We start from the raw sequence: 14,751 nt of genomic DNA on the forward strand, positions 1-14,751 counted from the left end.
CGTTCTTGAGGTCCTGTTGTTAGAGAAAGGCATCCCTCGGTGGCCAGTTCCTTAATGATAAGTGTCTTTGTGCTGATCTTGGCTGGTCCATTGAAAACAAATGTAAAGTGCTCCAGTGGCCCCTACATGGAGCCTTTTCAATTTAGTCTAATCTATCAGAGTTTGTGATCCACTGATAGTCTTTGAGAGGTGGAGTCATCTCCATGTCACAAGGAGGCATCCAAAGAGCATCAATCTATCTTCTAGAGTATTAGAATTTGGAGAAAAGAGATACTAAACATCAAATAGCAATGCAGTGTGCTCAGCACCTTCTAACTAGAAGGACTTAGCAGATCAGAGATTTAAAAGCAAGGGGACCTGAGGGGACAGTTAGTCCAACCCTTCTTATTTTACAGATGACGCACTGAAGTGCCTCAGAAAGGTTGAGTAACTTTATAAGTCTCAGGCAGCTAATAAGAGTCTGAGGAGGAAGTTGAATCCAGGTCTTATTCACTTCAAATCCAGTGCTCTACTCACTTCTTGGTAATTGATTGATTGATTGATTCCCATGGTTTGTTTCACAGAGTTAAGAGCAGGACTAGAATCCAAGTCCCCATTCCAGTTCTTTTCCTTTGTGTGTTCATTAATATTTGTTGAATGCATGAATTTTAAAAAATGATGAATGAATCATTAATTTCCCTTTTCCTTTATTTTCAGGAGAATGCCACAGTTCCCCAACTGCAGAAAATGGTACAGTATCCATACATTCATATGTGTGAATGTGTGTGTGTGTGTGTGTGTAGATCTTTGGTTTTTAGAGCATTGAAAGACCTAGAGATCTAGAACAACATGCTAGTATTATGGAGTTGGAACTGGATCGTAGAAAAGTGAAGGGACTTGACCATGGCCACATGGGTAGTTCTATAAATAGCAAAGACAGGATCTGAACTCCAGCCTCCAAATGCTTTTTGTGAATAGATTGTTTGATGTGGTGGAGATTATGATGTAAAGCAAGAAAGACAGGGAAGCATCATGTTGTGGAGGCCTCAAATGCCAGGAATGACATGACTGCAGATCTATGCGTAAGAAAATGTATCCTGACAGCAACATGAAAGTAGATTGGAGGTGGATGTCAGGGTGAATAGAGATGGGAAAATCTTTTGGAGGAAACTTGCAATGGTCCAGATGGAGATCATTGTGGGCATAGAGAGAATAATAGTTGGACCAGAGAGGAAAGGATAAACATGAGATGTATGGTCATAATTCCCAGAATTTGATAACTGATGGCCAGGATAGGTAAGGGAAAAGGAGATCTTCCCCTCATAATTCTACAGTTCTGAACTTGAGAGACTGGGTGAATGGAAGTATCCCAGACTGAAGTGTTGCCAGAGATCTGTAAGCCCTTCTCCCTGATCTCAGAATGAATTTATTTAGCTCAGTCCCCCAATTTCACCCTTCCTGCTTTATTGATGGGGTCAGTAGCAGGATATGGCTATTTCCAGTTCCACTATATTAATTTTGTCTGTCTATATAGTTTCCTTCCTTCCTTCCTCCCTCCCTTCTTCCTTCCTTCCTTCCTTCCTTCCTTCCTTCCTTCCTTCCTTCCTTCCTTCCTTCCTTCCTTTTTTCCTTTTCCTCCTCTCTCCCTCCCTCCCCTGCCAGCACCCCCCTTTCCCTGTCTCTCTCTGTGTTTCTAATAAGAGGCAGTGTAGTACGGTAGATTTTTACATAGTCTCAGATCCAGGAAGACCAGGGTTCAAGCCCCACCTCTGACACATAATGACTATGCGACCCTGGGCAGGATGCTTAATATCTCAGTGTTCTAGGCAATACTGTTAAGACTATAAGCTTCAAAGAAGGTACCAACCTGATTTGGTAGAGTTTTCTCAAGGGGGATTTTCCTATAGCATTGAAATCCCAAGTCTTTTCCCTGTTCAATATCATTAATAGCATCTCTATCCCTCTCAATCTCCAGCTACATCTGTCTGTTTCTTCCTCTCTCCCCCACTTCAGGATTTATTTAGATATTTAGAGCCTCCAGACCTTAGGAGAATTGGAGGTTGCAGGATGTACTGAGTCAGACATTCAAACATCCTTAGCCTGCTTATTCTGTTTACCACACAATCCTGTTATTTTCTAAAGAGAGATAATTAGTAGCTATGCCCAGTAATCAAATCTAATTCTCTTCTTAGTCTGGAGAGAAAACAAGCAAACAAACCATTGCTTTTTTTTTTCTGATGTTAATCTTGTAACTATATAAACGAGGCTCTTGCTTTTTCCTAATTTAGAATGCCAGAGAAGGTGATGGGATCTAGGCAATTTATCACAATATTTGATCGGAGCCTTTGTAAGAATTCAAAGCAAATGGGCTATGAAATGAAGAAAGTTGTTTGTTCCTGTGTCATTGCTTGGCAAAAGACAGCTCGGGTTTAATGAGTTTACAAGAAATGTATTGGAGGTTATTGGACACATAGTGTTTGTGGGTATGGATGTGCTGTTTGGATGATCTGCCAGAAAGAGCTTGCTCAATGGAGACTGAGGATCATTTGGTCCAACATTCATCTTACATATGAAGAGACTGTGGTCCAGAGAGGGCAACTTACCATCATAGATTCTCATTAGCTCCTGTCTTCATTATTCACAACAGCCTCCTAACAAATGCTCCTCCCTTACCTCCCCTCCCCCATCTCTATTATAAACCATCTCTCATGCCACTACTGGAATGAGCTTCCTTATGAATAGATCTGTCATTGCTATATTTCAAATCCTTCATTGGATTCCCTATTATTTTCAGTGATTCAAACATTTTTGCCCGGGATTCAAGGTTGTCTGACCACCTCAATCTGGCATTAGCTTCCCTTTTCAACTCAATCTAATAGTATTCCCCACCACTCACTTTGGGTTTCAGTGAACATGAACCATTATCTGTTCCCTCAACCTGTCCCACATTTTTTTTTCTGGCTAGATGTCCTCACTTGGGCTCTTTCTATCTAGGGAATGTCTTTTTTCCATTACTCTGTGGAAATCCTACCAGTCTTTTAAAGATCTTTGCAATATCTTTCAAGAAATCTTCCCTGATTCTACCAGACATTAAAAACCCTTCCTTCTCCAACTTCACATAAAACTTGTTCCCAGACCTCTTATAAACTTATATAATCCAAGATGTATTTGTTTGTATATGACATATATAGGCATATATTTGTATCTGATACCCTTAGGCAGTATAAGGTATAGTTGTCTGTGTTTGTGTGTTGCCTCCCTATTAAACTGTAAACTCCACAAGAGCAGAGACCATGTGCTGTCTAAATGTTGCAATTCTCCCAGCCCCTACCACAGTACTCTCTATATTTTGGGGTTGTTGCTATTCAGTCATATCTGCCTCTTCATGATACCATTTGGGTTTTTTTTTTTTTTGGCAATGATACTGGAGTAGTTTGCCATTTTTTTCCAAAGCTTCTTTTACAGATAAGGAAACTGAGGCAAACGGGGTTAAGTGGCTTGTCCAAGTTCACAAAGCTAGTAAATGTATGAGGCCAGATTTGAGCTCAGGAAGATGAGTATCCACTGTTTCATCTAGCTGTGCTCTGTATATTTGTTGAATTTAATTGAATTACCTGACATTAATGAGCAAGATAGTAACAGAACAAAGGGTGAATTTCCACTTTAATTTAGTGTTCTATAATATTTGCTAATTAAATAAAATTCAATTAAAATAAATTTCAGCCAGATCAATCCAACCATTAATTCATGCTTTCATTCTTTCATGTATTCAGTTCTTCAGTCCTTTATACATGTATAGTACAATTTAAGATGATGGGCAAAATAAACATTTTTGATTAAAGGGAGTCTCTGCTCTCAAAGAGTTTACAGTCATAGTAATGCACATTCCTCAGGTTTAGCCTCTGCTACTTGTTACCCGTGTGACCTTCAGAAAAATCACTCCACCTCCCTGAACCACACTATTTTCCCTTGTAAAACAAGGGGATTGAATCAAAAAGGCCTCTGGGGTCCCTTCTGACATTTGTAAGAATTGATTGGGATTTGGGGACCCCATCTTTGGCTAAAATTAGAAAGCCTCAGGTGCACCCTGCACGGGTCCCTCTGCCCTGGGCATGCCCCGGCTCCCTCTGCCAAGCAGGGGGTATACAAGGAAACCCCATGCCCAAGCCAGGCTCAGGCGCTGCCCCTAGGGGTACCAACAAATTAGCTTGGGGTGTGTGGGTGGTCGGCCCAGGTTTCCTGTGAGAAAAAGGTTTCTTATTCTGGGCAGGGGGTAGAGGAAAGAGAGGAGGAGATGGGGGGGGGAGAGAGAGAGAGAGAGAGAGAGAGAGAGAGAGAGAGAGAGAGAGAGAGAGAGAGAGAGAGAGAGAGAGAGAGAGAGAGAGAGAGAGAGAGAGCGCTGCAGGTGAGAGAGTTAAATGAGGACATGCAGGGGGATAGAGAGAGTGAAACTGGAAGCAGCTGAGTTTGGTGGGCAAGTTTAGAGGTCATATTTCCTGCTTTTTTCTTTGTCCTTATTTTTTCCCATCAATAAACCCTGTGGTGTTCTTTTGTTTGTTTGTTTGTTTGAAAAGAAGCTTTTTAATCTTGTTTCTTATCAGTCTGGGAGAAACAGTTGAAGAGGGGGCAGTATGGAAGAGAGGAGGCTCGGGACCTAGAGGTACCCCATTATTTTCTGAGTAATAATATTGCATCTAGCCTCCCAATTAACTCTTACTATATTAAATTTGGCCCTTACAGATTGGTGGCCTTTACGGGGCTTAATTAACCTGGGGGATCTTTCAAAACCCCCCTTACACATTCTAGGGCTCAAAGTTCTTTCCTAGTCTCTGTTTCAGGTTCTAAAGTCCCTCTCATCTCTGAAATTCTACATACAAATATTAAAGTCCATTTCATCCAAGGGCATACTGGAGATAGCACATAGTTTGTTGCTTTCTAGAACTGGTTGTTAAATGTTCCTTGTAAGCATTTATACCTTGGAAATCAGCAAATGCTACAAATCAGGACTTGATTTTGTTGTTGTTGACTGTCCAGACCTAAGAAAGTGATGGAGAAAATTTAATAATGCAGATTAAACTTAAAAATATGTTGTATATACTTTTTTTCAGACACCTGGTTGTTAAACATTTACTGACATACCACTGCTTCCTCCCTGACATTCCTTATGCTATGGCTCTTTCTAGCTCTAGCATCCTGGGATGTTATAATGATTATTCTTCCCCTCATTGATCACTTCTTCTTGTTTCTGCAGCCAAATGCGTGAATCTTGATCTTCTGTACTGCAATGATGTATTCTACAACAAGACTTCCTATCCCAACCTGCTAGATCAGAAGTCCCGGGAGGTGGTTGAGTTCAGCTCTGAGTACATACTCTTGAGTGTTATTCACAACTTGCTCCAAGGAGAATGTAACCCAGACCTCAGGTTCCTGGGCTGCTCCATCCTTGCTCCTCGATGTGATGGAGGCAGAGTTCTGAGGCCCTGTCGGCACATCTGTGAGAGCCTGAGGAAAAGTTGCCAACCTGCCTTTGACGGGATTGACATGGCCTGGCCCTACTTTCTGGACTGTGATCGCTTCTTTGTCAGTGAAGAGGAAGGGTGTTATAACCCCTTAGAAAAATTGAGAGGTGAATATGCGGGTCTACAGTCATGAAGCTACTTTAATTCATTCTGTTTTTCTAGGAAGCTGAAATATGTCAAATGGGAAAAGTAGACCCAGGACTTTCTTCTGCCTCTCTCTTAATGGGTGGCCAAGAGAAAGTAATTTCTGTAAAATGAGTTCATTAGATGAGATCAGAGGTTTTGTAACCTGGGGTCCAGGGCCTGCTAGATCTATGCAGAGGGTCCCTGAAATTGGATGGTCTTCCTGAAGCCAGGCCTATCCACTGTATCACTTAGTTGCCTCTAAAAGCAAAGGACACACACACGTCAGAGGTGGAAAGGGATCTCAGGAAATAGAATGTGACAGCTGGAAGGGACCTTAGAACAGAGAATGTTAGAGATGGAAGCGAGCTGAGAATAGAGAATATTAGAAATGGAAGGGAGTTTACAACAGAGAATATTAGAGATGGGAAGGGACATGAGAATAGAGAATGTTAGAGATGGAAGTTACCTTAGATCAGAGAATTTTGGGTAGCTGTAGAACATAGAGCACTGACAAGGATTTTCTATGCTGACCCCCTCATTTTGCAGAAGAGAGCACCGACCGAGGCTCAGAAAGCTGAAGTTGACCTGCCCCACCTCACACAGGATGTCCCATTCCTTCTATTTTCACAGGAAGCATAGATGAGAATGAAGAGCTGCCCTCCAACATGTCTTCCACATTCATCCAGTTTGCTCACCACTCCTACCCACAGATGGTGAGAGTGCTGAAGAAGACAGCTTCCCGATGCTCTCATATTGCCAAGACCTACAGCATTGGCCGCAGCTTTGAAGGGAAGGATCTTCTTGTGATTGAGTTTTCAAGTCGACCTGGACAACATGAATTACGTAAGCCTGAGAACATTTCTCATGGATAAGCGAGCTCCATTATAGCAGGGGTCTGAGAATGCTGCTTGTCTTAATGGAAAATAATAAGAGTGGTGGCTCACATTCCTGTAGCTTTGTGAGATATTCATTCTCCATCAAAGCAACTTCACATGGCGGTAGAGATTAATACCTTATTACTCCCATTTTACAGATGAGGATATTTAGTTCCTATGAGTTAAGGAACTATCTTAAGATCTTCCAATCCACTGCTCTTTCCAAACGTCATCTCTTAGAGAGTCATAGGATCAAAGATATAGAGTTCAAAGGGACCTCAAAGGTCATTTAGCCCAACCACTAGATGTTATAAAAGAAATGCTCAGCCCTAAGTTAAATGACTTCACCAAGATCGTCCACTTAATAAATGCCAAAGCCAGGACTTGAATCCCATGCTCTGACTCAGATTCTCATGACCTTTCTATGAGACCATACTATCTATGCCAAAACTCGGGACTTTTTATTCTTATAATGCGTTTACAGGGCTACTGCCTCAACTTAAAATGTTTCTGAATTGAAGAACCTTATTAAGACCTCTAAAGTACAAAGTAAAATGAAGGTTTGATTTCTTGTGCCTGATGTGATCATTATTGCTTTCTGAAACAGTCAGTTTGGTATGGTGTGATGGAAAGAGCCCAAACTCAGCATTGGGAGACCTGTGTTTGAGTCCTGTTTTCACTATGTACTAGCTGGTAATGGATGGATCAGCACTTGCTATCATAGAGGGGTTTATTTTTTTAATTTAGTTTTATTTTCTTAAATCAGTTAAAATCTGATTCCTGGGGCAGCTAGGCGGCGCACTAGATAGAACACCAGACCTGGATTCAGGAGGACCTGAGTTCAAATCCAGACTCAGATACTTAGCACTTACTAGCTGTGTGACCCTGGACAAGTCACTTAACCCCAATTGCCTCACTCAAAAAAATAAAATAAAATCTGATTCCTTTCCCTCTTCCCATCCACTGAGAAAAGAAGAGAAATAAAACCCCTATTATAAAATAGAGAACCAGGTAAAACAGATGGCCTCATTGGCCCTGCCCCCAAAATAGAGATATAAACGTCTTAAAATTCACTTTGAATCAATCACCTGTTGGTTAGGAAGTAAGCAATAGGCTTAATCATGAGCCCTCTGGAATTGCAGTTGGTCATTTTACTGATGACAGTTCCTAAGGCTTTCAAAGTTGGGGGGAGTTTTCTTTATCATTATTGTATAACTTGATCTTCTGATTTTGCTCATTTCACTGTCAATTGGTTCATAGAAATCTTCCCAGGTCTTTCTGAAACCATCCTCTTCATCATTTCTTACAGCAAAATAGTATTCCATCCCATTCATCTACCAGTCTTTCTTGACTAATGGGCACCCCCTCAGTTTCTCATTCTTTATCAACACAAAAAGAGCTGTTATAAATATTTCTGTACAAATCAATGCTTTTCCTTTTTCTTTGATCTCTTTTGGAGCATAGACTCACAGGGTCAAAGGGTACACATAGTTTCATAACTTTTGGGGCATGGTTCCAAATTGCTTTCCAGAATGACTGAGCCAGTTTACAGCTCTAAACAATAGTATATTGATGTATCTCTTTTACTGAAGCCCTGGGGAGGGGGTGGAGATCCTTTTTCAGGTAGGAGTTGACCTGGGTCATCTCTGAGATCTCTTATAACTGAGATTCTGTGAAGTATTTTGTAAGCAGTATATGCACATAAGGGGGTTATTGTAACCAATATAAAGTATTGGTACATATTGTCATTTTATTTGAGCCTGAGTTATTCAGTCTGGATATACTGATTTCATTAACTGGATAACTGTCAAAACCATACTTCATGTTAAGTAGACACTGTTTTAAAAACCCAACTGTAATCAGTTAGTAATAATTGTTCTATATGCTTAATCATGGTATAGTAGATAAGTCACTAGACCAGAAGTCATGATAGCCTATTTTTGAATCTATTCTCACATGCTTCCTGTGTGTTTCTAGGCAAGTTACATAACACCTCCATGCCTCAGTTTCTTCATATGTAAAATAGAAATACCAAGAGCACTTCTTCATAGGTTATTAAGATGAAACAGGGTAATATATGTACAATTATTCAAAGTGCTATAAAATTTGAGCTGGTATGATGAGCAATTATTTCTACCTAGTTTCAATGAGTTTTTCAAGAATAATTGACATGGAAAGTAGGAGAATTGAGTAAACCACCATTACATAAACAATCATTCACTGATCTATTAAGTAGATCTGAGTTTCCAAGGTTTGACATAGGCATCTCTTAACAGAATATAGAAAGCTATATTCTCCCATTTTGTATGAACTACCTTTTGAAGTAGTGAGTGTCACATCATCAGAAGTGGGCTAATTGCTCTCCAAAGTCTTTTCTGGCCCTGAGATTCTGTGAGTTTAAAAAGAGATAAGGTTAAAAGCAGGTATCAATAGATATTTCTTAAGCACTGTGCTATACAGGCAGCACTTTCCTAGGTACTTTGAGTCATACAAAGACCTGGGAAAAACAGTTGCTGTCTTATAGGTACTCAGTCTAGTTGAGGAGGAAAGACATCCACATTTGGAAAGGTAATTAATAGCACCAGGCTAAATGTGCTATGTGCCAGATGGATACAGACAGCAGGTGTTATAATATTTTATAGAAAAGGGAGAACTCACATCCAGTGGGAGGTGATCAAGGAAAAACTCATGGGGCTAGGTTTAGGGAATTTTATTTGTGATGGTTGAATATTTCTGAGAGACAGAGTTTCTGGATAAATGAAAATCAATTTTATTGACTACATCTAAAAAGCAGTCAAGTAAACAGGCTCATTGTCCCCTTGGGAAGCAAAGAGAGTGAGCCTGTCAAACCTTTGATATTTATAAAGTCTTTTGAAAAGGGGGTGCACCTGAGGGTGAAAATCAAATCTGATTGGTTAACAAGTAATGAGAGAATGAATATTATAATGAGAAGTGGGCTTATTCCAATGAGGGGCTTGAGATACTTGACACTGAGCACCCAAATCTTGGTCTAAGAGATTTATGAATTTCCATATCACCCATGTGACAAAAGGGAGAATCTCCATTTTCCCAGGCCTGTTTGAATAGACACAATGACAAAGAATCCACCCATGCACCTAAACTGAGAATTTCCTTACTGCCTTTGATTATATCTTAGTCTTACTGGCTGGGTAAATTATGATGAAAATTTCCCATACTGGTTGATTTCTGGATGAGGAAGTAGAAAAGGGGTAAAACCTTGGTCCTAAATCAAAAGCTAGTTATTACACACAATACAGAAATGGTCATTTTTCTCATATTTTAACCCCTCAGCAAAAGCGAACCTGTGAAGGTTAGCAGTAGTGGAATAATGCTATTGGAAGTGTGCATTAGGAAGTCATCCAATATTAGAGCTGGTCCTAGTATCATAGATTCTGATCTGGAAGAGACCTTGAAGGCCTATGTAATCCAACCTTATCATTTGACAGTTGAGGAATTAAAGTTCAGAGAGGCTATGACTTGTCCAAGGTCACAAAGTTTAGAAGTAGCAAAACCTGGATTCAAACCTACCTCCATTGATTTCAAATCCAACCCTCTTTCCACTATTCCATTTTGCCTCCTAAAGATCATTTAGTACAACTCCATAATTGAGAAACAGAGATTGGTGATTTGTCAAAGGTCACAAAGCTGGTTAGTGACAGAGCCAGAATTAGAACCCAGATCTCCTGACTCCTAGTCTCATGCTGTTTCTGCATTCTCTATTCTTTTTTGGGGGGGGGGGGCAATGAGAGTTAAGTCACTTGCCCAAGCTCACAAAGGTAGTGTCAAGTGTCTGAGGGGAGATTTGAACTCAGGTCCTCCTGAATCCAGGGACAATGCCTTATCCACTGCACCACCTAGCTGCCCCCCTGCATCCTCTATTCTTGAAGCTTGTTCAGAATGGATCAGAGCAGGGCAGCTAGGTGGCACAGTGGATAGAGCACCGGCCCTGGATTCAGGAGGACCTGAGTTCAAATCTGCCCTCAGACACTTAACAATTACTAACTGTATGACCCTGGGCAAGTCACTTAACCCCAATTGCCTCACCAAAAAAAAAAAAAAGAATGGATCAGAGAGAGAGAGAGAGAGAGAGAGAGAGAGAGAGAGAGAGAGAGAGAGAGAGAGAGAGAGAGAGAGAGAGAAGGTTTGGAGACAGTTGGAGACAGGAGGGCCAATAAGGAGTCTATCAAAGTTGTTCATTAAAGAGGTGATGAAGGTCTGAACTACTACGGTAGAACCAGCCTTCTGGAGGGAGGGAGAGGCATGAGAGACTTTCTGGCAGTAGAAACAATACAAATATAGAGCTGAAAGGGACACCAGAAGCTGTCTAGTCTAACTCCTTTGTTTTTTAGATGATGAAATGAAGCTTTTTTTCAAGAGATTTGTCCAAGGGTATAAAAGCAAACTAAGTATTTAATAGAAGTACTTTGACTCCAGAAACCATGTGCTTTCCACTGCCCATTCTTCACAACTAATTAGCTATGCGAAAGAATAGAGGATGAATCTGAGGTTACAAGTCTGGGTAATTGAGAGAATCTGGGTGCCATCAACAGAAATATGGAAATGAAGAAAGGGAAACAGTTTGGATGGAGAAATGATCATTTCAATAGCATTCGTTCCCAGTTGATGGATATCTAGGTGGGGTGTCCAAAAAGCAGCCAAAAATGCAGAACCAAAAAGGTCAGAAGAAAAATCAGGGGTGAATAGACAGATTTCAGAATCACCTGTATGGATGTGTTCATTGAAATCATGGGAACTGACATCTCCAGAGGAGAAAGTGTGAAGAACAAAGAAAGATAACTGAGCTCAGAGTCATGGAGAATTCTCATGGTTAGAGGGCAAGAGCAGGAACAGGAGCTAAAGAAGGAGATGGAGAAGGATCAGAGTATTTTTTTAGTTATGTAGTTTAGTTGTTCTCATGGATATTGTTAGAGTACTGAGGTATTATAGGAAAAAATGGGAAATTATGCTCTGAATGTCTAAACTTCCTTTGTTCTTTACTCCTTTGCCTTTTGCTCAGCATGGATTCTCAGATAGGTGAGTTTCTTGTTTCGTTCAAATGCTTTTGCTTTATCAGATCTCTTTAGGTTTCCCTGGCTGGGTCTTGTTCCTTATACAGCAGGGTAAGAAATTGGGGATAAATGTTTTTGCGTATTGTTTTTAAAGCTTCCAACCCATCTCAAGTCATCTTCTTAAATTGTAAATATATTGCAGAAATCATTTTTTATTCCTTTCCCCTTCTAAGATATTTCTGTTTATAGTGGCTTATGGAATTTTCAGCAGATGTTCTCCAGATGCAAACTTGATTTCCATGCATGTCAAATAGCCCTTGAGTCAGTTTCCCTGAGTTCAAGTAGTTGCCCTAGTCTTGATCTTAGGCAAGTTCTTTAGATACCCTGAGTCTTTGATGTTCACATTTGCCAAGTGGGGATAATTTGAGGCATTTGGTTGCTTCCCATTTCATTGTTCTCCTTTGTGGGATCATGGATTTAGGGCTAGAAGAAACGTTAGAGGCCATCAGATATGATCCCCCTCATTTTACAAATGAGGAAGCTGAGGCACAGGGAAGTTAAATGACTTACCCTTGGTCAGCTAGCTAGCAAATCTCACTCCTTCGTTTCTCAGCACCTGCCCTGCCCATTCCTGACTCCATAAATTAGACCTCAGTGTGGCACAGGAATGATTTATTGGTGCAAATTACTTATCCTATTCATGTGGACTTCTTCCAACAGTCCACATAATAACTCTTCTCTGCCTTCCCATGCAGGGGCAGGGTGACCAGGATGGAGAGGTGACTGGATCCTACAAGGGTTTACTAAAGAAACTAATGATGCTTAGCCTGAAGAATAAAAGACTTTAGGAGAAGCGTGAGAGCTATTGAGGTATTTGGAGAGTTGTCATACAGAAAGACTAAACTGTGTTTGGCCTCAGAGGGCTGAATTAAGAGCAAAGTGGAAGCCAATGCTGGCTCCATTTAAGGAAGAGCAACCCCAGTGACACAGTGATTCAATCCAGATGTTTCAGCATCTGAGTCATAAGGCTTTGGGGATCATGGGGGGCTTTGCTGAATAATCAAACAATGCTGAAAGTAGAAAACCTTTATTTGGCATATTAAGGGAAGACTACCTAGCTTAACTGGAGACATCCAAAGCTGGAAACACAAAGAGTGAAGCAGGGACAACAAGTATGGGCATGTGGTTACTCCAAGCTCTTGCCATGCCTCCTAGCTTGGTGAGTGAATCCACGGTCACTGCATGTATTGGGCCAGCATGAAAATGCTGAAGAATACTAAGGATTTTATGTGGAGGGACGTGGTTTCCAGAAAGTGGTCCAGTTGGCATCTCATCTCCAATGTCACAAACAAGAAGCCCTTGGGAAGGTCGAGTTTGGTAATTTTCAGCTAGGAAGATTTTTAGATATGGGCTGTTCCCAAGTAGGAAGAAGAAAACGATGAGACTCAATGGACAGGCTATTAGATTAAGTCACAAAGATGTCAGTTCTAATCCTCCTTCAGACATTTAGTGGCTTTTTACCTCTGGCCAAGCCACTTAACTTCTGGCCCTCAGTTTCCTCATCTGCAAAATAGTGGGGGGGAGGGTTGGACTCATTGGCCTCTGAGGTCTCTTCTACCTTTAAATCTAGGATTCCAAAATTCGGTGAGGGGGCATATCTAGAGCAGAGCTGGCCTTTAGGGAAAAAGACTAGTCACAGAAAAGAGGAAATATAGGGAGGGATAACCTCACATATACTGCCTTTGCTGGGTGATAAACCTGGGACCTCATCTCTGTCAATATCCTTTCCAACAATGCAGATCACAGCCTACTTAGGCATTCATCCATGACTGGCAGGATGGATTTATGAATTGAGCATTGGGATTGGAGTCAGGGAGACTAGATGTAAATCCTCCCTCAGATACTAGCTAACTGTTTGACCTGGAGGAAATCCCTGAACTTCCTGGGGACTGAGTTTGTCATTTGTAAAAGGAGGAGGCTGGACTTGAAGACCTCACAGTCTCTTTCCATCATGAAATCTACCATCCTATGCAATGCCCATCACTGAAGGTATTCAAGTAGACACTGAAAGGGCTTTTCTACACAAGTTTCTTACAGTGGGCAGGAAAGGGGGATGAAATTACTTTTAAACTCCTTTCTAAGTCTTTTATGATTCTGCAATTCCTATGTCTCTGATAGATATCTCAGCAGACATATTTGTGTCAACCACATTTGGTGCCTCAGTAGCCATCCAACTGTATTTCTGGCTTGCAAAAGACTGCTGTCATTTGTAAATGATGCCCCCTTCTCGATACCTCTTTCCACAGTTGAACCAGAATTTAAGTACATTGGCAACATACATGGAAATGAAGTGACTGGGAGGGAGATGCTTATCTACCTTGCTCAGTACCTGTGCTCAGAGTACCTGCTGGGCAATCCACGAATACAGACCCTGATTAACACCACCCGGATCCACCTGCTACCTTCCATGAACCCTGATGGCTATGAAGTGGCGGCAGCAGAGGTGAAAGCTTGTCCTATAATTCCTTGGGAAATAGGGGTAGAATGGAGCCTTAAGCCTACTTTGGTTCAGTAGAAATAGAATTAGATCAGGGGTTGGAGGTCCTGAGTTCAAAGTAGGTCCTGTCATTTATTAGCTGAGTGTCCTTAGACAAGTCACACAGTTTTTCTGGGCCTCTAAGTTTTCTCTCAGCTAGGTGGTACAGTGGATAGAGAACTGGGCTCGGAATAAGGAAAACTCATCTTCAGAAGTTCAAATATGGCCTTAGACACAGTGAGTATCTGTGTGATCCTGGGCAAGTCAATTAACCCTGTTTGCCCCAATTCCTCATTTGTAAAATGAGCTGGAGAAGGAAATGACAAACCTCTCTAGTATCTTTGCCAAGAAAACTTCAAATGGGGTCATGAAGAGTGGGAAATGACTCAAAAGTGACTCAACAACAAGCACAAAGTTTCTTCATCTATGAGTGGTGGAATTGGATAGTAAGTCAAACCATAAACATTTGTTAACCCTTTACTGTAGGCCTGGTACTGTGCTACACTTGGATTAATTACAAATAACAAACATAAAGAAAAAGAAAGCCAGCTTCTGCCCTCAGGGAGTTTACACTCTAATGGGGGAAAACAACACTTATCAAAGGAACTAGATGAACTTCACTTTGTGAATTTTTAAATGGTCACATGTGAGGGAGTCTTATTATAATTACATAAGACAGTAGGTTT

The 14,751-nt window shown here is 41.0% G+C and overlaps 1 protein-coding gene across 1 annotated transcript in view; it reads left to right on the forward strand.

The window, feature by feature from the left end:
* Window positions 1-14,751, forward strand: part of CPZ (carboxypeptidase Z) — a 59,474-nt gene that overhangs the window by 9,606 nt on the left and 35,117 nt on the right. Inside the window, exons 2-5 of the mRNA XM_043971943.1 lie at window positions 697-729; window positions 5,231-5,605; window positions 6,255-6,467; window positions 13,836-14,032. Of these exons, the coding sequence (XP_043827878.1) occupies window positions 697-729; window positions 5,231-5,605; window positions 6,255-6,467; window positions 13,836-14,032 (818 nt within the window). The remainder of the gene's footprint in view (window positions 1-696; window positions 730-5,230; window positions 5,606-6,254; window positions 6,468-13,835; window positions 14,033-14,751) is intronic.

The sequence above is a fragment of the Dromiciops gliroides genome, chromosome 6 (assembly GCF_019393635.1).
Source record: "Dromiciops gliroides isolate mDroGli1 chromosome 6, mDroGli1.pri, whole genome shotgun sequence".
Classification (NCBI taxonomy): Eukaryota; Metazoa; Chordata; class Mammalia; order Microbiotheria; family Microbiotheriidae; genus Dromiciops; species Dromiciops gliroides.